The following is a 26,603-nucleotide window of genomic DNA, read 5'->3' on the forward strand; positions in this document are numbered from 1 at the left end:
TTAACCAGTGTCTTGTTTTTACTAACGGTGTCGGCAACGTTCCAACGAGCCCTTCTGCTTTCAGGAAAAGAGCCTGGTTCCCACTGATCGTATTCTCGTACTTGGGAGAGAATATTCTGGCTTGCATCGGGGGCCACTATTTCACTTACCCGGGTTCACCGTTTGGAGGCTTGTGATGGCTCCGTGCAGAGAGCGTGGAAACTCTCTCAGTAAGGTGAGGGTCACCTACTGTTTTAAATGTTCCCTCTCCTTTCCACCCCCTTCCCATCACTTCTGGCAAAAGTAACCAGTTTCTGTGGTTGAGAGGAACTTACCCTTCTGTAAAAGGTGGGTATGTCAGTAGATGGAATAAACTGATCACAATCTGCTATGCTTCAATGACTTTCGTATATTTATAAGACCTCTCTGCCATGGGCTAAAGTTTCTTTAGGGAGAGGACACATGTATACCTGTGGCCCATTCATGTTGATGGATGGCGAAAATCATCACAATATTGTAAAGTGATTATCCTCCAAATTAAAATTTTTTTTAAAATAACAAACAATTCTGAGGAGATTTCAAATGTGCCTCATTAGAGCTGTGCTCTATAATTGTTAAACCAGGGTTATCTTAGGGACATTACCTATCTTCTTAATGATTAATCAGGGTATCTATAACATATTTTCAATAACAATAACATTTAACCAGTGTAATTTATTTTTAACCGGATGTAACCTAATTTTTCTCTCTCCTTTGACATGTGAAATATATGAACTAATTGTCAGCATCTTCATTGCTTAAATTTAATTTACCTCAGGATTAGGACACTTGTTAAAACAGTTCAGGTGTGACAATACAACTTGGAAATGATTATTTAAAATATCTCAATACTGTCAAAACTTGTCTGTTGCAGGAATTTATACATTATATATATATATATAAAATATTATGTTTAGAATTCTAATTTATCATATAGTTCCCTAACTATGAAGCTCTGCAATCTGACCAAAATAAATTGATGTCTTTATAGTGATAAAATTTAAAAAGAGATTGAAAACTTGCTGTATGGTTTACTGTCAGGCGTAAGAAAAGCTATAATTTATACACAATAATTCGTCTACAGATAATAATATGTTCAGGTAGTTATCAAACTTCATATCTTACAAGTAGGAATATTAAGAACAAGAGAATGTCAAAGGTCATTCATGATTATAAGGCTTGTCTGTACAAAACGATTTCACTAGAATATCACAGAAAATTTTATCAACATTAAATATACAAAGTTAGCAACAAAAAGTAAAATAAGTAAAATGTAAATACCTTGAGTGGAAGGTGGGGTAGAGTTTCCTGAAAAAAGGAAAACAAACATCTCTTAGAAAGTTTCAAATTTCACACATACATATGTAAATATATATATATATATATACATGTATAGCATCTCTATGTTAATTCACATTCACATAGTCACAATTTTCAGTACCTTTCTCCCGGTGAAACCATAGCTCTTCTCTCTCTTTTTTTTTTAATTTTATTTTATTTAACTTTACAATATTGTATTGGTTTTGCCATATATCAAAATGAATTTGCCACAGGTATACACGTGTTCCCCATCCCGAACCCTCCTCCCTCCTCCCTCTCCATACCATCCCTCTGGGTCGTCCCAGTGCACCAGCCCCAAGCATCCAGTATCGTGCATCGAACCTGGACTGGCAACTCATTTCATATATGATATTATACAAGTTTCAATGCCATTCTCCAAAATCATCCCACCTCTCCCTCTCCCACAGAGTCCAAAAGACTGTTCTATACATCAGTGTCTCTTTTGCTGTCTCATATACAGGGTTATTGTTACCATCTTTCTAAATTCCATATATATGCATTAGTATACTGTATTGGTGTTTTTCTTTCTGGCTTACTTCACTCTGTATAATGGGCTCCAGTTTCATCCACCTCATTAGAACTGATTCAAATGTATTCCTTTTAATGGCTGAGTAATACTCCATTGTGTATATGTACCACAGCTTTCTTATCCATTCATCTGCTGATGGACATCTAGGTTGCTTCCATGTCCTGGCTATTATAAACAGTGCCGCAATGAACATTGGGGTACACGTGTCTCTTTCAATTCTGGTTTCCTCAGTGTGTATGCCCAGCAGTGGGATTGCTGGATCATAAGGCAGTTCTATTTCCAGTTTTTTAAAGAATCTCCACACTGTTCTCCATAGTGGCTGTACTAGTTTGCATTCCCACCGACAGTGTAAGAGGATTCCCTTTTCTCCACACCCTCTCCAGCATTTATTGCTTGTAGACTTTTGGATCACAGCCATTCTGACTGGCGTGAAATGGTACCTCATCATGGTTTTGATTTGCATTTCTCTGATAATGAGTGATGCTGAGCATCTTTTCATATGTTTGTTAGCCATCTGTATGTCTTCTTTGGAGAAATGTCTATTTAGTTCTTTGGCCCATTTTTTGATTGGGTCATTTATTTTTCTGGAATTGAGCTGTAGGAGTTGCTTGTATATTTTTGAGATTAGTTGTTTGTCTGTTGCTTCATTTCATAGCTCTTCTCTTAACGTCATGTTTATAAAGCCCAAGTATGTCAAAATTACACTATTAATATTAGTTTTTGAATTCTCGGGTAAAATAAAAATAATGGACTAAAGGAGAACTGTTGGAATTAATTTCAAGTCTGCAAAAAAAGTTTTAAAGGACTTCTGGAAAGTTTTTCCCAAACGAATTCCTTTATTGAGATAAGTATTGATTGCTTACTATGTTCTGTACATTATGCCACGTTCTAGGATAAAATATGATCAAGATAAAGAAATTCTCTGCCCTCGATGAACTTAGTCCAATGTGAGATATAGACAAAAAAGAAAAGAAAGAAAAAATAAAGAGAAAAGCCATACAGTGTGATGACGGACAAGAGGAAATATGACGTAGAAAAGAATATGCTGCTGCTGCTGCCAAGTCGCTTCAGTCGTATCCGACTCTGTGCGACCCCATAGACGGCAGCCCACCAGGCTCCCCTGTCCCTGGGATTCTCCAGGCAAGAACACTGGAGTGGGTTGCCATTTCCTTCTCCAATGCGTGAAAGTGAAAAGTGAAAGTGAAGTCGCTCAGTCGCGTCCACTCTTCTCGATCCCATGGACTGCAACCTACCAGGCTCCTCTGTCCATGGGATTTTCCAGGCAAGAGTACTGGAGTGGGGTGCCATTGCCTTCTCTGAGAGAAGAATATGAGTATCACCTAATGCAGACTCCCAGTGCTGGTGGCTGGCGGGTGGAGGAGGTGTTGGAGAGCATTTCTTGGTACATTTAGCCTGTGAGCTCAGGGATTACAGTCAGCTACCTTACTGGCGTGATGAGAACTGGATCCCAGCCCACGGAGCAAGGCGTGGATCCATCCGCCATCTCAGTAAACAACTATTGAATAAAAAGATCCTGTCGGTTCTCCCCCAAAAGACAGGCAGCTGACCTTGTGAGAGGGTAGCATAATGGATGGGCCGGTATTTAAACTACTTCCTGCCTCGAGATTTTATTTTCTGAGGACAAACAGATCTGAAAAAAACCCTCTCCCCTCAGAAACATCATCAGAGGTGTATCAGTGAGGAGGGTCCTTCAATTACATTCCCTGGTTTGCTCTTCAAAATAAAACATATTCTTGTATTAGGAGATCAAACCAGTCCATCCTAAAGGAAATCAGTCCTGAATATTCCTTGGAAGGACGGATGCTGAAGCTCCAATACTTTGGCCACCTGATACGAAGAACTGACTCATTGGAAAAGACCCTGACGCTGGGAAAGATTGAAGGCAGGAGGAGAAGGGGACGACAGAGGATGAGATGGTTGGAAGGCATCACCAACTCAATGGACATGAGTTTAAAGAAGCTCCGGGAGATGGTGATGGACAGGGTAGCCTGGTATGTTGCAGTCCAAAGAGTCGGACATGACTGAGCGACTAAACTGAACTGATTTTATGGATAGATAGATACACACACACATATATACTGTACATTGTTTATATAATATGAGCTTCCCTGGTGACTCAGATAGTAAATAATCTGCCTGCAATGCAGGAGACCCAGGTTTGATCCCTGGGTTCAGAAGATCCCCGGAGGAGGAAATGGCAACCCACTCCAGTATTCTTCTTGGCCTGCAGAATCCCATGGACAGAGGAGCCTGGCAGGCTATAGTCAGTGGAGTCTCAAAGAATCCAACAGAACTGAAAAACTAACACTTTTCACTTTCATATGTATAATATTCATTATACATAAATATTTAAGAAAATATTCAGGCACTACAGCAATGTAACTGGAAAAGACACTTTCATTTCCTAAGCCATATCCACTAGACTACAATTATTTTTTAAAATATTTCAATTAGTTTTTAGAATTTAGCTATAATTTGCAAAGTAGGAACACATATAAAGACAATCTATATGAAGTAGACTAGTCAAAAATCTAAGTAATATGTAAAGGACATGTGAGTATGCATTGTGTCTGACTATTTGCGACCCCATGGACTAGAATCCCCCAGGCTCATCTGTCCATAGGATTCTGCAGGCAAGAGCACTGGAGTGGGTTGCCATGCCCTCCTCCAGGGGATCTTCCGGACCCAGGGATCAAACCCAGGTCTCCTGCATTGCAGGTGGATTCTTTACCATGGAGCCACCAGGGAAGCCCCTCTAAAGGACATATCCATGCTCAAAAGTCCTCTGATGACTGTTCCATAAATGTACACAACAGATACTTGTGTGGAGGTTATCTCCCCACGTGAGATAAAGAGAGGATAGAAATTCCCTGGTGGTCCAGTGGTTAGGACTCCACGCTTTCACTGCTGAGGGCTCAGTCCCTGGCGGGGGGCAACTAAGATCCCATAAGCCCCGAGGTGACGCCAAAAACAAAAACTACAACGAACAAAAACATGATAAAGTAGAGGAAGGTTGAAATTATGTCAGTATTGAGAGGAGACTAAACTACCAAATGTCTGTATTGTTTGTTGATGTCCCATCCTAATTGGCAATTCTTCCAAAATTATATAAACAGTGATTTCAAGTGTCTGTTGCATTTCATGCATCAGAACGTTAGCAAAATCACAGGCCGAAGGGACTCTGCTGAATCCTTTTCACTAAACAAGAAGACCTGATGAGAAGGGTGGTGTGAGATATTCAACTATGTCACCAGTTAGCCATCTGGTCAGTGTGTTTGGCCACTGAGGGGTCTGATTGGCCAACAAAGCTCGTGAGGTTACCTGTGTTGTGGGATATAGGCAGACAGCTCTCTTTATACCCAAGTTCGTGTATGATTAGGAAGCAACCACCTAGCTAGTGGTTAGTGGTTAGTGGAATCAAACAGACCTGGAAAAGCAAATAAAATATCTGCCTAAAGCACTTACTAACTTATGTATGACGGCTACCTATTTAATGCTGTATGTATGTGCCCATTCAGTCGTGTCCAACTCTTTGTGGCCTCATGGGCTGTAGCCCGCCAGGCTCCACTGTCCATGGGATTCTCCAGGCAATAATACTAGAGAGAGTTGCCATTTCCTCCCCCAAGGGATCTTCCCAACCCAGGGATTGACCTGCATCTCTTGCATCTCCTGCATTGGCAGGAGAATTCTTCACCATTGAGCTCCCTAGAAAGCTATTTAATATTAGGAGGTTGTGCTAATACAAAGAGCATTACAATAGGTGTCAAACTTATATGAACAATATGGAGAAGGTCTGGAAAACAGGTGAAGAAAAATGTGTGAAATGGCAGTAGGAATTATGAGGGTATATGCTTAGATGTGACAGTCAAGGAAAGGTATCAAGATTTTTCAATTTTTTTTTTTTTTTTTTTTTGCATTGAACAGTCTCTTGGGTTCCACACACACATCATATCCAATAAATGTAATAAAATAGAGCACCATTAGATATCAAGTGTTTCTGTATGTTATAATTTGACTTTTTCTCTTCTGGGAATAATGTTTCCTACCCTTTAAAATATATATATATATATATGGCAAGAACTAGTTTTCACCGTTTAGACAAAGGACTATTTAGAAGTATTCCAGTAGGTGGCACAAGAGCACCAAAAATCTGCAAATCCTTTCCTCGCATTCCCATCTGGCTGCTGTGAATCACCCATGGAACTGACTAGGTACATTAAACAGATGAAAATGGAGATAACAGGCCACTTGATCTTCAAAGCTGTGTTATTCTAACACATGTCTTGTTACTGAATTTACCTTTCCCAATATGTTTCTTTTACAACTCAAAATGTTTAACTGATTGCAAATCAAAGTTACCTTGAAGTCACACCCCTAAGTCCCCCACCAGAGATTTCAGCAAAAACTAGGAATCAATTGAGTGAAAATGACATTTCAAAAGACATATTGAGCTTTAAATACCAACTGTTCGTATCACCACCACTGCCCCAACCCCCTACTCCCTCAAAAGGAATGGAACGCCCTTTCCAAAGGGATCTAAATCTGTCTTGTTCGGCAAATCTAAGAAAGGTAAGAGGACAGAGGGGTGAAGCAGAAGAAATGAAATAAATGCTGGTTTTCAGGATCAGCCTCCAATGAATGGTTGCATGTTTTGAAGGTTAAAAATGCACATCTGACCTCTGTAAACATAAAAGCAATATAAAAATGGAAAAGGCAAATCAAGACCCGCCCCCCAAAAAATACAGGTCAAGTAAAACAGATATGTATGGTTTTCCTTGCTTGCTAAGGCATGATAATAATAAAACAGAATAACAAATATAAAAGGATTCAACCTTAACTTATTCTTTAAATGTATGATCAACAAACAGCAAATCCAACAAGTATATCCAATTACTACGTATCTATGGAGTAAGTGCAAGTGACAAAGCATTGACTAGACTTCAGAAAATTATAGGAAGTAGTCTCTCCTTCCCTCCTTCAGTAAATATAATAATTAGAGCAACAATTTGCCAAAAGGCTGTGTATTAGACACTCTGCGAGCCTCTTTACATGTTTTTGCCCTTAAGCATGCCAGCAAGTCAATGAGTCAGCAATTATTTTTCCTATTTTATAGGGAATGAAACTGACACTGAAAGGAGCTTAGTAAATTATTTGGTTGCACACCGAGCAAGTGGCAGACATGAAGAAGGCTGTCTGATACTAGTTCTCCTATTTTTTATGCAGAATTTGTATTAAAACATTGCTTACATTTTTTAAGTGTCTAAAGTCCCATGAATAAAACAGTTGCTGCTTACCACCAGAAAATCATGTTAGATATTTCAACTGGTAAAGGAACATAGGATTTTAATATCTATTGACATGGAGCTCTTTTGACAGATTAAAAAAACTAAGGCTCAGTGAGTTTTAATGCCTTTCTGATTTCATGCAATTTAGAAAGACTCAGAGATTTATTGGTGACTCAGTGGTAAAGAATCCACCTGCCAATGTAGGAGACGTGGGTTCGCTCCCTGGGTCAGGAAGAGCCCATGGAGAAGGAAATGGCAACCCACTCCGGTATTCTTACCTGGGAAATACCTTAGACAGAGGAGTCCAGCAGACTACAGTCCATGGAGCCACGAAAGAGTAAGACACGACTTAGCAACTGAACCACAGCAACGTGATTTATAAGCTCCATCAATTACCACAGAATTTCAACATCCCTTTTGGGAAGCCTCATTCTTAGATACAATGGGATTCCAAGAAACACAGACTGACTTCTTTAGGAAGGACAGAGACCAAAATAAACAGAAGAAAGACCTGGGAGAAACAAGAACGTGCAAGGAGCAGACCCCTGAAAACTATAATTCTTCTCAGAAATGAGACAATATTGTATCCACGAACAGAAGAAGGGGCACTAAAAAGCAACATTTCAAGAACAGGAAAGGAGGTCAAGAGATACTGGCTAAAATCTTCAGGAAAAACAAACAGCAGGACAACAGAAAACAGCTGTTAAAGATGGTCGAGTAGCTCCGTGCTTGTGTTTTCTTCTGGAAAGCCAGAGGATGCCAACAGGTAGAGGGCCATGGCCTGGTCTTACTACAGATCTCCCAGTCCCATCTCATTGGAAACCCCAGGGAGTAGGTGGCATTGTCCTCTTTTAACAGAGGATGTCTAAATAAATAAATACATGCAAGGCTAAAGAGTTCCTAGCAGAAGGAGTTTGGTTTTAAATGCAGATATGATTCTAAACGGAGAAGGCAATGGCACCCCACTCCAGTACTCTTGCCTGGCAAATCCCATGGACAGAGGAGCCTGATAGGCTGCAGATCATGGGGTCGCTAAGAGTCAGACACGACTGAGTGACTTCACTTTCACTTTTCACTTTGATGCATTGGAGAAGGACATGGCAACCCGTTCCAGTGTTCTTGCCTTGAGAATCCCAGGGACAGGGGAGCCTGGTGGGCTGCCGTCTATGGGGTCGCACAGAGTTGGAGATGACTGAAACGACTTAGCAGCAGCAGCAGCATGATTCTAAAATGTCCCAGGCTTATTCAACTACACACTGCCATAAGGGAAACGTATTTAATGCTCAATCCAGTAGTTACTCTAAAGAGACCCAAGATGAATAAAATACCATGTGTGAACCATCAAAGCGGGATTCAGAGTAAGTCACACACTGAAATTTATTTTTTAAAAGCGCAAATTGCTGAATGATGGCTATAAAAGAGGTAGCTTCTTACTCAGAAACAAACAAACAAAAAATGATGGGGGCGCATGGAAGGCAAGGAAGGGTGTGAACAGAACTGTGATGAACTAACAGAACTGAAACCAAGCTGAGGGACATCCCTGGTGGTCCAGCGGTTATGACCTCACCTTCCAGAGCATGTGGGTTCCATCTCCCGTCAGGGAGTTAAAGATCCCACATGCCTCACAGTCAACCAAAACATAAAACAGAAGCCATATTGTAAAATTCATTAAAGGCTTTAAAAATGGTCCACATAAAAAATGCAATCTTTAAAATAAAAATAAATAAATAAATAAACCCAAGCTGAGACCTTCTCCTTCAGTGTGTGTGTGTGTACTCAGTACTGTCTGACTCTTTGTGACCCTATGGACTGTAGCCTACCGGCTCCTCTGTGGGATTTCCTAGGCAAGAATAGTAGAGTGGGTTGCTATTTCCTTATCCAGGGGATCTTCCTGACCCAGAGATCGAACCCATGTCTCCTGAATTGAAGGCAGATTCTTTACCACTGAACCAGTAGGGAATCCCTTATTCTTCAGTATTTGTACACAAAGCTGATTCAAGGAAGGAAAAATAAAACATTCCTGAAAATGGTTTACTCTTATTATGTGCATGCTTTAAAACTAAACAAACAAGCAAAAAAGTCTGTGATCAAACCTACATCTCCTAAAAGAAGTGGGATGTAGTAGAGAGAGGGTGGTGGGTGGGCTTCCTGGGGCCAGGGGTTGACAGCTGGCTGCAGGACTGGGCACTGATCCAGGTCTGGGTCAAGGTCCATGACTTAGCATCCACAGACTTTTTTTAAAAAAGGAACCAAGAGTGAAATCTAAATTATAGTGAGTTGGCCAAGAGGTTATGGAAAAACCCAAATGAACTTTTTGGCCAACCGAATACTATCTTCTAGTGAACTAAACACTGCTGCTGCTAAGTCGCTTCAGTCATCTCCGACTCTGTGCGACCCCATAGACGGCAGCCCACCAGGCTCCCCCGTCCCTGGGATTCTCCAGGCAAGAACACTGGAGTGGGTTGCCATTTCCTTCTCCAATGCATGAAAGTGAAAAGTGAAAGGGAAGTCGCTCAGTCGTGTCCGACCCTCAGCGACCCCATGGACTCCAGCCTTTCCGGCTCCTCCATCCATGGGATTTTCCAGGCAAGAGTACTAGACAATAATAAATAAACAGGAGAAGGACCCTAGGTTGCAGCGAGTCCGCCTGACCAACCTGTCCCCCGCTCTGGCAAACAGGATCCCTAGGTCTGCCGAGGCTGCCCAGAAGGGAAGGGAAATAAAAGCAGAGTCTGATAACACGCGCTACTAACTTCTCATTTCCCCTTGCTGAAAACTCCGAACAGAAACACTTGATTGACTTTCAAAATCATTAAAGGAACCTGGTCTAATGGGAAAAGCTCCCCTTTCAAACAGAAGAGGTTCTCAACACGCTCTTCTCATCAGAAGGCTGTTTGCACAGCGAAGAGCAGCCTTGGTGGCTTTTCTGCTCTTGTGGTTTCTCCTCCTCCAGGGTACTTCTGTTTTTCTGATTCTGAGTCTTTATAGGAAAGGAAGAGGTGTAGCCGTGCGGTTAAGCGCGCAAGCCTTTGCAAATGGTGCAGCGCGTTGCCATGGCAGCGTCGGCAGCGGCCCCAGCCCGGGGTTAAACCACAACTTCTCTAGTTGATGGCGAAGCCGGCTGATAAGACAATGAGCTCGTGCGGCAGCCCTGAGTTTCAGAGCTCTTTGTTTTTGTTTCAATGAAAAGGTGTTTCAAGAAGAAGGTTGAGAATTAGGAGAGTGGTTTGTCCCCCTTGGAAGCATTCCGTTTGTAAAGGCGTTTGCAGATCATATTTTAATGAGGAAAAAAAAAAAAAAAGTTAAATCCAAGCTCCTCTTCAATAAAGTAAAAAGTCACCCTCTCTTGGGCCTGCAGTGAAATTGGATTCATTAGTTACATAATGCAGCTTAGAGAAAACAGGTTCCAAAGAAAAAAGTAAGACAGATGTGCTTATTTTTAAATAGAATTCACACTCCTTTAACCTTAAGGTTATGAAATGACCAAAGAGAGCAGAGCTGAAGATATTTCACCAAGTGCAGAGTTCTTTATCATCACCTACGAATGTTACTCTCCCGCTACGACATACCACATCACACCCTTTGCAAGCAAATGTTCTGAGCTAAATATGTTCAGCGACTTCCTCAATATCACACTTGAAGTCTCCTGAAAGGTCACGCCTGAGAACCCAGAAATGTATAGGTGCGTTTTGGTCCCTCAGCCACATTACCAACTGGCTTCAGCCCGTTAGTAACCATTTTCTATGCCGAGTGTTTCTACCAACTGCCCTGATGTTGTTGTTCACCTGCTAAGTCGTGTCCAACTCTTTGAGACCCCGTGGACTACAGCACGCCAGGCTTCCCTGTCTTTCACTGTCTCCTGGAGCTTGCTCAAGCTCATGTCCATTGAGTCCGTGATGCCAGCCAGCCATCTCATCCTCTGCTGCCCCCTTCTCTTTCTGCCTTCAGTCTTTCCAACTGCCTTAGGTGTTAGCTGAAGATAGTTAATGATATATAAAATATTAAATAGCATATGAACACCCATAAATTATCAATCCTGGAAAATGGTCATGAGATCATTTTTATTGAGTGTTTTCAGGAAGATTCATATTGGGTCAGTTTCTTGGGCCTCTGTGTGTCAGGAAATTTTCCTCTCTCTTAAGTAAAAAGGAACATTTTTGGAATACCTACTCTCTTTGGAATATCTCTGTGGGGTGTTAGAACTCTTGCTCATAAATGAGAAAACAAGGATGCTGACAGTTTGAATAAATTGAATTAAATGAACACACAGAGTGAGTAAGTTAACAGTGCAAAAACTCAGTTCCACCTCTACCAGACAGCAAAGAACCAGTATTTTTTATCAACCACATAAGGCCACCCCCTGGCACTGCAGGATTCAGAGCACCCATTTCACATTACTCTTGAGCTTTGGCTCATACTCCGTGAATATCTAATACCTGGGCTCTGAGCTTCTTTCCCCAGCCTTTCCCCTAGTCTGACTCTGACCTCGTCCTATTTCACCAACCTTTACATTCGGGCCTAAACTGTGACCCCCCCCCCCAACTTCCCCATTCATTTTAGACACAGCCACGAGGAGTCCACTTTTACAATGTACTGATATGCTTTATTCTTGTTAAAATAACTTAGTAGGAGATTCCAGAATCTTTACTGTTATTATTGAAAGCCCTTCCCAATCTATCTCCAAGTTGCCTTTCCAATGCCATTATCCGTATGCTTAAATGAAATTACTTATTTAACTTCAAATTCAGTATAAGTGCAATTTATTGCAACCAAATAGGGCTTCAGCATACTTCCCCACTCCCTTTCAGTTTTATTTTACCCTAACCTGGAATATCTTTCCTTCTTTTAATGACCCTGAGTCATGGCCATCCAAGACTTGATTCAAAATCCAACCTCATGACAATTTTCCTGGTCCCCTCAGGTCACCACGGTCTTCCAGCGTTTAGAATAATAATGATGTATGGCACTCAACAGGCATACATATCATGAATAAACTTATCTATTTAGTTATCTGTTTCCATGGTACGTTCCAGTTAAGGTCATAGATGTTTGGAACAGCACAGGACGGCTTGAATCCCTCCATCTCCACTCTCCAGCTGTGTGACCTTGGAAAAGTGACATACAGTCTCTGAACATCAGTTCTCCAGTTAATCTGTAATATCTAGTCATAGGGCTGTATGTCTGTTAGGTAAGACAATGTGAAGCACTTCACGAGTGCACTTAGCCCCTAAGTAATCACTGAGCCCTTCCTCACTTAGGGACCGAAATGGAGAACGACCACTGTTTTTCTCATGAACGCCTGATCATCACCTTTGGGAATCTGACTTGTTAACTCTATCTGTGTTTCTTAAAGTCGCTGGTGAATCGTCAGGCCTTGCACATTACACAGTGACTATCTGTGGAAGGTAAATAATAAATATCTTGGGTTTTAGTCTTCATGCAGTTCATGGTAACACAGCATTGGGCAATAGAATTCTGAAACTCATTGTAAGATATGGGATGTGTAATTTCTCATTTCATAAGACAGCACTGTGGTTCCTCTTGTCATTTTCGTGTGCTTTCACATTTTCCTGCACATCTCTATTTATGTCCTGCAATGCAGAACAAAATGCAAACCTGTACCCACAGCAAACCGAGCTTTGCATTGCATTCACAATGACCTGGTGTTGAATCCTAGCCGGCCACTTAGAACCCTGAGCAGACTGAATAATACGTGTGTTATTGTTCTCCTTGTGTGTGGAGACAGAATCACCACACCTCATGTACGTGTAGGTACAAAGGAGGATTGGGTTGAGTAATATTTGCGGAGGGTTCACAAAACGGACAGCAGGCACACAAGTGGTGTTGAATCAGTGTTCATTCCAGTAACACCCATCCATCACTCTGCTTTTTTCACTTGCTGACCCTCAGTAGTCCTAATTTTCAAAAAGAGTCAGGAATCCAGGGGTAGTTAAAACTACCATTTTAAGAGGCTCTCAGGGCTGAGTCATCTATTCATTTAGTTGGAACTCAAAATCTCATTTTATTTTTCATTATGAGTTGAGTAAGAATCTACACCTGCCTACCATCTTGAATTCTCAATTTTTGCAGAACTTTTGTGCAGTTAATGCAACTTGTGCTGGGAAAGAAAGGAAAGACTCTGAGCTCCACCCAGAATGTGTCATGTGCCCTTAGCATGGACGTGCTTTTCATATCCAGTGCTCTGTCTTCTATATTTCTTTTGCATGCTCCCCATCCCTTGGATGAAGGACTGTTGCTGAAGCTCCAATACTTTGGCCATCTGAAGCAAAGAGCCAGCTCATTGGAAAAGATCCTGATGCTGGGAAAGGTTGAAGGCAAAAGGAGAAAGTGGCAAAGGGTGAGATGGTTGGATGGCATCACCGACTCAATGCACCTAAGTCTGCACAAACTCCAGGAGATAGTGGAGGACAGAGGAGCTTGGCGGGCTGTACTCCATGGGGCCGCAAAGAATCGGACATGACTTAGCAACTGAATAACAACATCCCCTGGAGGGCTTTGAAGAAATTTTATCAAAGAAGGGCTTATGAGTGAAAATAAAGATACCAGCCCTCAAAAACATGTGGTTTCCTAATGACCCATCAGCTGTGATTGCTGTCTCAGGCAAGCAGCGGAAATGGCTGGGGCCCATGGGTGCTGAGCCCCAGGCCTCCCTTCCCAGAGGTGCTCAGACACCAGCGCCATGCGGTCTGGGACCCAGCCTTCTGGCCATCGCCCAGAACACTACCCCAGAACCCCTCACCCACCGACACAGATCTTAAGTTGGACCATAGTGATGGCCCATGAAAGACTTTTCTTACTGCCTCTGACTTACAGTTATAGGATATCAGAGGCTAACGCAACCCTGAAATACTACGTGGTCCTAAAGAACTACGGGAGTACTCTACAGCTCAAGCTTCTGTCTGTGTGTCTGTCCTTTGTAGATTAATATAGCAACACTGTAAATAAATTGTATGCACACCAAAAGATAATAATAGCAGTTTGCTGGATGGAGACAGGCGTGTCTTCTTTTCAGCCTCACGTCCAGTTCACTGTCCTCCTTACCGACTGGCTGAGGCATTGCCCAAAGTCGAAAGCATACCAGAGGCTTTCGTGCAAGCTATGCTAAGGTTGTCACTCTTTTAAAACCTCCAGATATGGCTTCCTTAGACCTGAGTCAAGTGTCCAGTGCCAGCCTGGGGGACCAGACAGCACGTCAACTCTGTGTATTGAGTTGAAACTGGTTTGACTGAATCTAGGTATTAAAAACACAACAGCATTACAATACTTAAGAGTGGATGTGCGGTGGCCAAAATAAAATGCCTCATCATGTGTCTATTTCTCACTGCAACTGCGTCTTTACTTGCTTTTCACATCAAGGTGCCATTTTCATCTCACAGAGCACACATATCCTCGAGTTTGAGGTGTGGTCCTCAATCCTGAGGCAGGCACAAAGTCTGGGCAGGCAGAGCTCTGGAATGGTGCTTTTCACAGGCTTTGGTCATCCTTTAAATTGGCCCACCCATTTCAGATCCAGGAATGGAGCCACTGGTCAGATAAAGGGGGGCATTCAGGGTAGGGAAGCCTGAGAGATACTCTGGTGCTCCAGTGGCTAAGACTCTGTGCACCACTTCATAAAGCATGGGTTCAATCCCTGGCCAGGGAACTAGACTCCTGCCAGCTATGAGGTGCTACCCAAAAACCTGTGCATGTGTGTATGTGTGTATGTGTGTGTGTTTGTCTAAAATAAAATGGATAGAGATACCTTCCTTCCTTTAAGTGATAAAATGATCCAAGGAAAACAAACCACATGGGTTTGAATTATCAGTTCATTAACATATTTGCATAAGTTATATCTAATCTTGCCTGGAGAATCCCAGGGATGGCGGAGCATGGTGGGCTGCTGTCTATGGAGTCGTACAGAGTCGGACACAACTGAAGCGACTAAGCAGCAGCAGCAGCAGCATACCTAATTTACAGAGATCGAAAAATCATTTTTATGCCTGATCTATAATAAAGGAAATCTGATTTCTGGCCTAGAATGTCATTTCATGTCATAGAACAAAAAAGTATACTTGGGCTGAGATAATTCTTATGGAAATCTCATGAGAAGCTCATAGATTTAATTTTTTCACATCATTTATCTCTTTATGAGAATCTATTCCAATTGACCCTAGTAAGGGGGAAGCTGAGGCCAAAATTAAGTAAATTCTTACGGTTAATGAGATATTATCAATGTTATATATTTTTTTTAAGAATGAAAGTTACATGTGAATGAGATAAAGGTAAATTTGAGCACATTTAGTGAGAAAGCACTGGGTTTTGTTTTGTTTTGTTTTGTTTGGTATTATAAGTTCTTATATCATAGTCTCTCACCTATCTCAACAAAATTACATTTTATTTAAAATTTAGATTTTGTCCCTGACAGCTCAGTTGGTAAAGAATCTGCCTGTAATGCAGGATACCCTGGTTCGATTCTTGGGTTGGGAAGATCCCCTGGAGAAGGGATAGGCTACCCACTCCAGTATTCTTGGGCTTCCCTGGTGGCTCAGATGGTAAAGAATCCGCCTGCAATGTGGGAGACCTGGGTTCAATCTGTGGGTTGGGAAGATCCCCTGGAGAAGGGAAAGGCTACCCGCTCCAGTATTCTGACCTAGAGAATTCCATGGACTGTATAGCCCCTGGGGTAGCAATGAGTCAGACACGGCTGAGTGACTTTCACTCATTTTCACTTTCTCACAAAAACGAATTACACATCAAAAACTACAGTTACTACAATCTTACAGTGAGTAGAATTGGGAAATATTAAAAGTTCTCCAAGGATGACGGAAAAAAATTTGTTATAACTGAAATCAGGACTTCAGATTACAGAAATAGTTAAATGAAATCCACATGCTATATAACTGTTAATAGATTATTTTAAAGAATTATGCAAACTACTGGGGGCGCTGCAGAGTCTCCAAAAAAAGAGTGGGAATTCTGGTAGAGTGGTTTTGCAGCATACGGTACGATTAAAGTTTTTGGTAAATTAAACAGAGTCACTTTGGTATATGCATGGGGAAGAGAATCTAGAAGTGTATGCATCGTTATATTAACTAATAAATATTATTAACTGCTTACCTTATTGTCCATCTATTCACATACTTCTGTGTCTACAATGTTATTGTGAATATATTCTATTTGTAATTAGAAAATTAATATTGACTGTGTGCTAAGAAGTTCATTTAAAGCTACATTTAATCTCTATATTTTCTAATTGGTTTTGAGACAATGATTGAAAGACTATGAAACAGACCATAGCTATGCTTTTAGAAGTTAAGGATCACATTATACAATATCCTCAACTTGTGGATTCTTAAAAACTGCACTGACAGTTATAATAAATCAGAACAATGGACTCACTGTGAATCTTAGAACATGTAGCCATATCTTTTGAAAATGGAGACTATAAAAGAGAATTAGAAAAATGGGAAAATATTTGAAAAGGCTTGGCGCATCCCACTAAATGTAGAAATGACAGCATCAATAATGATGATGAAGATGATGATTCTAGTTAATGTTGATTATTAAGCCCTGGCTCTGCTAGTACGATGGACTTCCCTGGTGGTTGAGCGGTAAAAAAAATCCACCTGCCAATGTAGGAGACACCAGTTTGATCTCTGATTTGGGAAGATCCGCTGGAGAAGGGAATGGCTACTCACTCCAGTATCCTTGCCTGGACAATCCCATGGACAGAGGAGCCTGGCAGGCTGTAGTCTGTGGGGTCGCAAAGAGTCAGACAAAACTTAGCAACTAAACAACAGCATCTTCTAGTATGACATTGGGGAGGTTAGACAGACAGTCTTCCCTTTAGGTGGCATCCTGACACTCTGCTCAGTCCTGACTCATACTGATAACTGACCTCCCTCGCTGCTCCTCCAGATAACACCAAAGCCACTAGGTCTTCAAGACCATTATTTCTTTAATATACGTCCCATGGGGTGCTAGGTGGCATCATAGGATTACTGTGGACTGGACCACCATGCAGACAAAGTGCCTGGCCCCATGGTCCAGGCTAAGAGGGCGGGGGGGCTCAAAGGTTCTGCCTTCCACCCATGGATTTAGGTCCCGAGAATAAGGTCTGCCTTCTTATCTTAACACTGGGTGGATAAGACCTGTCTGGCTGTGGTGTGGTGAAAATGAGGGATCCATAAAGACTCAGAGGCAGAGTAAGCTTTCCAAGTCACAGGCAGCTGCTTTCGTTGCCAGGGATGCCAATGTGAAGCAGGAAAGGGCCAACTACAGAAAGGTCATAGCAAAGAGCCGGTGGAAGTCTCCATGAGGAAATCTGTGTCCGCTGACACTTGTGTGAGGGCGTCTGTGATGGAGGTGCTCCCTGAGTTTCCGAAGGGTGGTCAGTGCCACGTTGATGAGGACAAGTCACCGTGGTAACAGCCTAGCTGCAGAGTGGCACACATGCCATCGGGAGTCATAGAACCCCAGTGAACCCTGGGCTTCAGCATCGCTGTGAGAAGTAAACAGCACACTACGAGTGATAGTGCTGAGTTACTCAGTCCTAACGGAAGCTAGTTTAATAATAACACCCTCTTGAAACTTACTTATCACTAGTATCTATGTTCAAGAGAGAGCATCACAGTTAAGTTGGTCCATCAGACAAACCCCAGTGCAAATTCATTCTACAAGACACCTGACCAGTAACTCTTCAAAAGTTTGAAGATCATGAAAAACAAGGGAAGATGTTGAGAACAGTCACAGGTCCGAGGAGACTGGAGAGGCTTGGTGAATAATTACTGTGGTGTTCTGGACTGGATACTGCAGCAGCAGGAGGACGTTGGCGTTAAAAACTGGTGAAATCTCAACGTCTATTTCTCAGTTTTGACAAATGGACTATGGTTATGTAAAAGGTTAAAATTTGAGGAAGCTGAGTGAAAAGTAGATGGGAACTCTCTTTGCAACTTTTCTGTGAATCTAAAATTATTCCCCAATTAAAGGTTATTTTAAAAAGAGTTTTATTTTCATGCCTCTGAGAAACATAAAGATTGTCTTGCACTCTTACACAGAATTACTTTTGAGATTCAGAGGAACTTTCATGGCACATCTGGTGAGTGTTTGCCATCGTGGCTCTGTCTTCATGCAATTGCAGTGCAGATGCTGTAAATAGCCACTGGGAAAAAGGCTGCATTGGATACTGTGCCCTGTTTTAGGAATCTTAAAATTTCGGGATTGAAAGATACAATAAAGTGTACTTAATCATCTACTTAACATGAAACTGCTTTAGAAAATTCCTGCACACTGTGTGTGAGCTCACTCTTAAACGTCTTTATAGAAAACGTACTCACAGCTTTTTGTAGATGTGGACGCAGCATCCACCACCTAACAGAAGTGAAGGTGGCCTTGAGATAATTGCTCCAGGTTCCCATGGAAAGAGGACGTGGGCGTTAGGCCAAAGAGGCAGTGGCATTTCTACTGCAGGTAAGGAATAAGCAAATGCAGGGAAATGAAGCCTTCGGGTTAAGAAGATAAATCTGGATGCTGTTGAAAATGTGTAAATGTAATTTTTTTCAAAGTGGTTTTTGATTGCTATTTTATGGTATACCAAATGAATATATGAGCTTACCAATAGAGCTTATAAATAACTCTACTTATTTTTTAGGGTTTTCAGCCCCTATATGTTTACACAATTCACCATGGCGTGAAAGTCATTTAATTAAAGCAACGTTTGGAGAGAAGTATATCATGAACATCTCCTAACTATAAATTTCTTAAATTTGGGTTTGCTTTTTAAAAAATATCAGCAAAGTCAATACATATATGAAGTGAAGTGTTGGTTGCTCACTCATGTCTGACTCTTTGTGACCCCATGGACTGTACGCCGCCAGGCTCCTCTGTCCATGGGATTCTCCAAGCAAGAATACTGGAGCGGGTTGCCATTTCCTCCCCCAGGGGAATCTTCCTGACCCAGGGATAGAACCCTGGGTCAGGAAGTCTCCCACTTTGCAAAAGGATTCTTTACTGTCTGAGCCACTAGGCAACCCTATATGGATAGATAGATAGACAGACGGACAGACAGATAGATACCACAAACCAAAAGATTTATTTGAGGAGAAATTCTGTTTCACTCTGAGAACATATTCTTCTGTAGTCTTCCATCATACGCTGTTAATTTTCAATAAGAGACTGTATTCCTTACTATCACTGGAAGAGAGATAAACATGAACTCTTTTGTTTTCTAAATAACAAGCTGAGAGACTGGGGCTTTGCCCCTATAAAAGAAACAGCCCAGACAGGGTCTTCTTGTTTAATAAAATCCAATGTTTCACTGTTAATTCACTCAATACATATAGTCAAATCCCTGTTGTATACAAGACGCCGTGTCTCTGACGCCAGGGAAACGCAGCCTCTGGTGTCGGGCAACTTCCAGCCTAGTCGACATGTGGTCCTAGTAACACTGGAACATGCACAGACCCTGGCACGTACCCAGCACTCTCACCACATCTCCAGTGTCTGTGTGAATGTGCCGTACGTATTAGCTTCCTCGTTCATTGCAATCATGTGGCGTGTGTATAATTACCGCCCCGACTTTGGAGATGGAGAAGGCACAATAAGGTACCATGAATAATTTGCCCAGGCTTATTCAGCTCGTGAGCAGCAGAGATGGGATTTGAGCGCAGACAGCAGGGCTCGAAGTCAGCTCTCTTCATCACTGGGCTGTAGCCGCATAGCATCATGCTAAGTGCTTTAGTGGAGCCGAGCACAGCTGACCACGGCAACCGACAGACAACGCCTAACCCGACCCTGGGAGGAGAATAGAAGACGCCCTGGAAACAGCAGTATCTAAGCTTAGAAGGTCAGACTGGAGCTGGCCAGGGAGGAAAGATGAGTCTTTCAGAGAAAAAGAACAATGAGGCCCCGAGTGGAGAACCTAGAACATTTCAAAAAGTGAAAGCAAGAGGAGAGGTAGAAAGGGCTCGAACCTGGAAGCGAAACTGCTCTGCTGGTGGAAGGACCTCCTATTACCCACTCTTCTCCTCGGGCACCCAGACCCGCGGGGGCACTTTCAGCAGGTGGGTGGCCCGTGCGTGGATTCAGAGTGGAGTTCAGGCAAGACAAGGGCACGGGGTGGGAGGCTGCCAGGTGCCTCAAAATGCTGTTAAAATACCTTCCGCTGCAACTAGCGGGGAGGGCAGGGGGAAAAACCCTCAAACAGAATAAACACCAAGGAATTTATTGTTTTCCCCCAAAGGGTTACTTCAGTGGGTCCACAGTGGTATCAGAGCCCAAGTTCCTTCCGTAGATTCTCTGACATTCACAGGGTGTTGACCTCACTGCCCTCAAGGTCTCAAAATGACTAGGTGCCACCGTCTCATAAAATACCGATCAGAGACAGGAAGGGTGCCTTGCATTCCCTTTGCTTTTTAAACCTGAGGACAAAGTCTCCCCAAGCCCACTTGATGTCTCATGGATCTAAATCACACCCCTGTTAAAGGGAGAATGTGCGTCACAAGCTACTCTGACCCATCAGGTGCCGTCGCCCCGAAGCGGCCAGGTCTAACCGAACTTTATCGTACGGAAAGGCATAAACAGATGAATAAACAAAAGAATGCAAAACCCACTTCTGTTTCTAAAAAGTTCTCACTAGCAAGAAAAACACAGAGGTGTGGGGGTTACAAACTCAGATGTTTCTCTTAAAAAATAAACTTTTTATTTTGTATTGGGGTATAACCCATTAATGGGCTTCCCAGGCGGTGCTAGTTAATGGTAAACAACCTGCCTGCCAATGCAAGAGACGTGAGACCTGGGTTCAGTCCCTGGGTTGGAAGATCCCCTGGAGGAAGGCTTGGCAACCCAGCCCAGTATGCTCGCCTGGGGAATTCCATGGACAGAGGAGCCTGCTGGGCCACAGTCCATGGGGTTGCAAGAGAGTCAGACATGACTGAAGAGACTTAGTACGCACACAGGCATAGCCGATTAACAATGCTGTGATCATTGCAGGGGAACAGCAAAGGGACTTGGTCATACATATATGTGTATCCATTCTCTCCCAGACTCCCCTCCCATCCAGGCTGCCACGTGACATTGCGCAGTCTCAGAGGGCTCTACTGTAGGAAGCCAGGTGGGCTGCATCGGAGCCAGGGCAACCAAAGTGGACAGGAGTGAATATTTCAAGAGATAGAAAGACTGTCGACTTGGGAAGAGTTTATACGTGAAGGCTGAGTAAGGGGAATGGAGACGTTCAGAATAGGTTCTAAGTTTCTGCCTTCCAAACCAACTGTGTGAAAACTGATAGAATTCCCTGGTTCAGGGACTACAAGAGCAGAGTAGGTTAACGGAAGAAGGTTTTGAGTAGAGTTTCAGTAAGGCTGTTCTGAGATGCCTGGAGTATGGGTTCTAGGTGTCTGGCGTATAGCTGGCAACTTGGGTCTTTAAAACAAAGGAGACAGAAAAACTGGAGACACAGACCTAGAAGCCTGGGAGTGAGTGATCACTCCCAGAAAGATACCAACACCAGTAATTAAGGAGCCAGAAGAGAAAGAGGAGCCAGAGGACTGAGGTAAGGAAGAAAGCCTGGAGAAGGTGGTTTCCTGTTTCCTGGAAACTAGGAGAGGAAAGAGATCCAAAAAGAAGAAAGCCAAACATCTGGGAGAGGTGGAGTGAAATATATGTTCAAGCTTGGTCCAGTGGGATTTAATTCCTTAGAAACTGGAAGGTGGGGGTGGGGGGTGATGTTGGTGTGTGAATGTGAGTAGGTGTAAGAGGAGAAGGAGTGAGAAAGTGGTAGGCGGGTTGATGAATGGGAAGCCAGGGTGGTGACTGTGAGGTTGGAAAAAATCTTTACAAAGTCTGTGAAGGAGACCAAAGAGCTAGAGAAAAAAGACTTGCAGAGACACAGAGTGGAGAGAGGGGGCTTCTTATTTGTTAATTACACTTTCATTGCAATTACTTCTCCCAAAATTGTGCTTTGATGATCACATTGACGAATTGCTCTGGAGCCTTTATGGCAGAAAGCTTTAAAAAATGTAATGTAATTATCTCTGGGATGTATCATGTACTAAATCCATTAGGAAAATTTTTGGCTTTTAAACCTTTGTTTTTAAATATGTGATGAATGTGTCAAACACTATCTTGTGTTGTTTTTTCTGTGTGTTTCTACAATGGTTTTTCCTTATATTGCAAATCTTTAAGCCTCAAACTGCTTAGGTTTCATATTTAGGAAGTTAAATACAGTTTTTACACTTAATAGGGCTGTATAACATTAACCAGTTATCATGAATTTTGCCTTCCAGTGTTTTTCAGTATCTGACATAGTTACCATGAATTTTAAGCCTGTGTCTTTCCTTAAAAGTGCTAAGGAAATAGCAAATACTGTGAAAACTTGAAAAACAAAGGAAAATATTTTTTTTAAATATTTAACCTTTAAATCTAATTGTATCATCTCTAAAGAAGTAAGTCAATCTACGTCTCAGCCTTTATAACTTGAAAAACTCTTGATCAAACAAATCAATTAACTCCCTGCACAAATGACGCCTACTGGTAGACCTGCTAAGTCATCAGATGATTTCTGAGTGAAACAAAGGAGTTAATTTTTCCCCCCTAAGCCTAGAATTGGAGAAGGCAATGGCACCCCACTCCAGTACTCTTGCCTGGAAAATCCCATGGACGGAGGAACCTGTGGGCTGCAGTCCATGGGGTCTCTAGGAGTTGGACACGACTGAGCGACTTCACTTCCACTTTTCACTTTCATGCATTGGAGAAGGCAATGGCAACCCACTCCAGTGTTCTTGCCTGGAGAATCCCGGGGACGGGGGAGCCTGGTGGGCTGCTGTCTATGGGGTCGCACAGAGTCGGACACGACTGAAGCGACTTAGCAGCAGCAGCAGCAGCAGCAAGCCTAGAATAGCTCTAGTTAAAGTCAGTTACAACTATGCTGTCCTTTTCGCCATAAACACACATAAACCCACAGGCACACAAAATCTTCATCTGCTAAACACAGCGGTTCATTAACAATTGCTTAAAGGTAATATTAAAGACCAGTGGAGGTAAAGAATGGCAATTCTCAAGGTTTAAAAAAATCTTGCAGGAATCCCTTGGCGATCCAGTGGTTAGGACCTGGGGGTTTCACTGCCGAGGGTGTGGGTTCGCTCCCTGGTTGGGGAGCTAACATCCCACGAGCAGACAGACCTAGCAGAAGAAACGAAACCAGAGCTTGTTTTGTGGCCGAAGCAGGAGGGAGGGCACACAGGGGATCACAGGGGAACGCTGGGTGAGCAAGTGGGTGGGTGTGAGCCCCAGCAAAGCGGGCAGAGAGCCTGCAGGAGCACGGCCAGTCAGAGATGCAGAGTGGAGCCCTGTGCAAGAACCTGGCAGCAGAGGAAATGACACTAAGAATCAGTCATTTTCAAACACACTCACATTGACCACCACAATGTGAATTCTGAAAATGGGTTCATTTCTTGCGGTTACTATGCAACCAAGGAGCAACTCCTTTGTAAATTCTGACCCAGTGTGTTAGCTGTGGGCACAGCTTCAACCATGTTATCTGCACAGAAGTCACTCCTTTGAAATGACTGCCATTAAGCTGGATCCCAGAAAATGGTTCCTTCTGAGAGCCAAGAGTGCCCGTGTTTCAGCCTGTCTGTCCCGTGTCACCTACTGTACATGCGAAAATAACATCTAGCCAAATGCTTCGTGGCCTCGGTGGTCTTGCTATGTGGGTGGATGGAAGGTCTCTGTTAAACAACCTTAATCTCCCTTAAATATGTATCGAACTCTAATTCTTCCATAGGTAGAAATGGATGTTCCCAATCTGAAAGGCTAAAACATCTGCCTATGCCTTTCAGAGTTTGAAATCTCTGTGACTCTGCGTTTATCTCCTCTAGAATGTACACTCTTCGTCTCCTCTGTTCCTTTACCTTTGCTCTCACGTCCCTGTCTCACCTAATCTGAAAAAAATCTTTGCTTGTTCGTGGAAAACACTTTAGCTGCTGCCATATTCCCCTCTTCCTTTCAAACCATCTCCCTTGATACAGAAGCGACTCATGACTTAACCTCCATTCTCACCTGAACCCTGATCAGTGGTTTTTCCTCCAAACCATGCAACTGGAATGATTATGCTCATTTGGCATTTAGCTGCCAAATTCAAGAAAGGCTCTTATTTCATTCTCCTGCATACTGTCTGTGCTGAGTGGCAGTATGGGAGACGCTCGGCTAGATTAAAGCCGTCTCTTTGCAGGCAGGTTCGTACCCCAGATGTCTGAATGCATCTGTGTGCGCTGCACCTCCCCAACTCCTGTAGAATCTTTAAAGCCCAACCTTAGCTGATAGCACTTTTTGCTACCCTGTCACTGTCTATGCTTATATAAAATCCATCACGCTATTTCTTCACTGTATCTTCTGATTTGAGCAGGTGGAATGCTCTCCCACGTAGGTATGTGGTAATGCTCACCATTTCTGCTCTTCCTCTGAAGTCACTTTCTGTGAGACTGCCCTGACCCCTGTAACAGTCTGTCTTCCACTGGTATGAGAGCACATTTTAACTCCGACTTCTGCTTTCAGGGTCAGCTACACGCTGAATCCCTGAGTAATATTCTAACACTCCCTCACTGCCTGTGTTGTTGTTTAGATTTTTTTTGCTTATGGAGGCCATGTTTTAAAGTCTTTATATTGCACTATTTTTTCTGTTTTAAGTTTTGGTTTTCTGGCCGTGAGGCTTGTGGGATCTGAGCTCCTTGACCAGGGAACCCACATCCCCTGCCTGGAAGGCGAAGTCTTAACCTCCGGACCGTCAGGAAAGCCCCCGCCAGTGTGTATTTTTATGACTATACTTTCTTATGCTGTGTGCTGCCCAGGACACCTGCGACACGGCAACGATGTATCCAAATCTTAGGATTTAAATTCTATCAACCGCTTCAATATTTCTCTAGACATCCGATGTGTTGTTACCTGGTCAGCATATTTCTATGGTGCCTTGTGAATTGCCGGTTTGCAGACATGTGTGTGCATGTCTGCAAATAGAGGAAACGTGTTTCTGAGGCAAAGATCACGACTTTATCCTTTCTGTGTTCTGCCCAGTGTTGAGAGCGTTGCTCTCAGATGATAAGGATTGGACACCACGGCTAGAATGACCCCAGTGACCCAGCACCTGGTGAATGAAGGGCCCTGCTCTTGTAAAGGAACTAAGCCAAACCTTCTCTTCCCAGACTCATTTGGCCAAAGAGGCTGGCCTCTTACATCACCGCTAACTGTATGACAGAATCAGGCCCATCTGAGGTCAGCTCACTATTTTTCTTTGATCTTTGCACCCTGAGAAGCTTGTCAGATAAAATGGCCTAACACAGATTTAATCATAGGAAATGAGCACCAGCTCTGGCAATGAGCAGGCACCATGAGTACTCAAAAGCTCCTCCTAACCCTCTTCTTCCTTGTCCTGGTCTACCATAGAGGCTGGAAGGTGAGAATGTTTTATTTCTCCTTGCCTCCTCCCTATCCCGAATTTCAGTAGGTGCCCCATGATACTTTTTCTGGCCAGTAGGTGAAGACAAAGTCTCTGGGAAAGGTTTCCAGCTCTTAAACAAAAGGCAAAAGCTCATTAGAAAAAAAAAATTTCCTGCTACTTTGCCCTTCCCTTTCTTCCTTCTTGGGATGCAGATGAAAAGTATGGATGCACAGCCGCCATTGAGAGACACAAGATGGTCAGCTTGAGGACAAAAGCCTCTAAAATCTTAACAGAATTAGATCAGACACATGAAAAGAGGAGCGTCACTTTAGCTATTCCAATACCACTGTGCTGGGCATGGATTAAACGCCTCTAGATCCCTAGCTGTATAGTTTTAATTTGTTTGAATTACTTTCCTTTGTTTGCTAGCTGAATACCAAGCTGACTGATACAGTAAGCTGCAGGATCATCGCTGAAGTTTCTTATGGTTATCTACACTCAAGTGAGGTTAGATTTTACTTTTAAAGACAAATGGAAATAAATCTACTATGTTTAAAGATAGTTTAAATAAACGTTATTTAAAATAAAAATTATTTAAATAAATAAAGTAAATTAATTAAAAATAAATCTACTGTGTTTATGATGGAAGTACTCATAGTCTACCTTGAAAATAGTGTTCTCTTAAGAAGGTCGCTTTGCTCATGGAGTACTGTATGCCCCTGAATTCTGCGTCTGGTCTGACCAAGGTTGGATAAAATCTGTTCATGCCATCTCTGCTCTGGCCCTGTGCATCTTAAAGACTGCTGTGAGTCCTTCTCTTCAACTCAGTTAATAGATTATTAGACTTTTCAGTTTTACATTTACTTCAGCATCTAGATAGAAAATTGCCTTTCATCATTGCCTTTTCTTTCTAAGATAGAGCAACCTCACCTCAACAATTGTTTCTAAAAGTGTTTAGAAACAATTGCTTGGGGCTGGT

The 26,603-nt window shown here is 42.6% G+C and overlaps 1 protein-coding gene across 4 annotated transcripts in view; it reads right to left on the minus strand.

The window, feature by feature from the left end:
* The window catches only part of PTPRC (protein tyrosine phosphatase receptor type C), a 130,997-nt gene that overhangs the window by 72,949 nt on the left and 31,445 nt on the right, over positions 1-26,603 (minus strand). For all 4 annotated transcript variants that reach the window (XM_044942636.2, XM_044942635.2, XM_044942634.2 and 1 more), the window contains exon 3: positions 1,300-1,326. In XM_044942636.2, coding sequence (XP_044798571.2) covers positions 1,300-1,326 — 27 coding nt within the window. The remainder of the gene's footprint in view (positions 1-1,299; positions 1,327-26,603) is intronic.

Source organism: Bubalus bubalis, chromosome 5, assembly GCF_019923935.1.
Source record: "Bubalus bubalis isolate 160015118507 breed Murrah chromosome 5, NDDB_SH_1, whole genome shotgun sequence".
NCBI classification, from domain to species: Eukaryota; Metazoa; Chordata; class Mammalia; order Artiodactyla; family Bovidae; genus Bubalus; species Bubalus bubalis.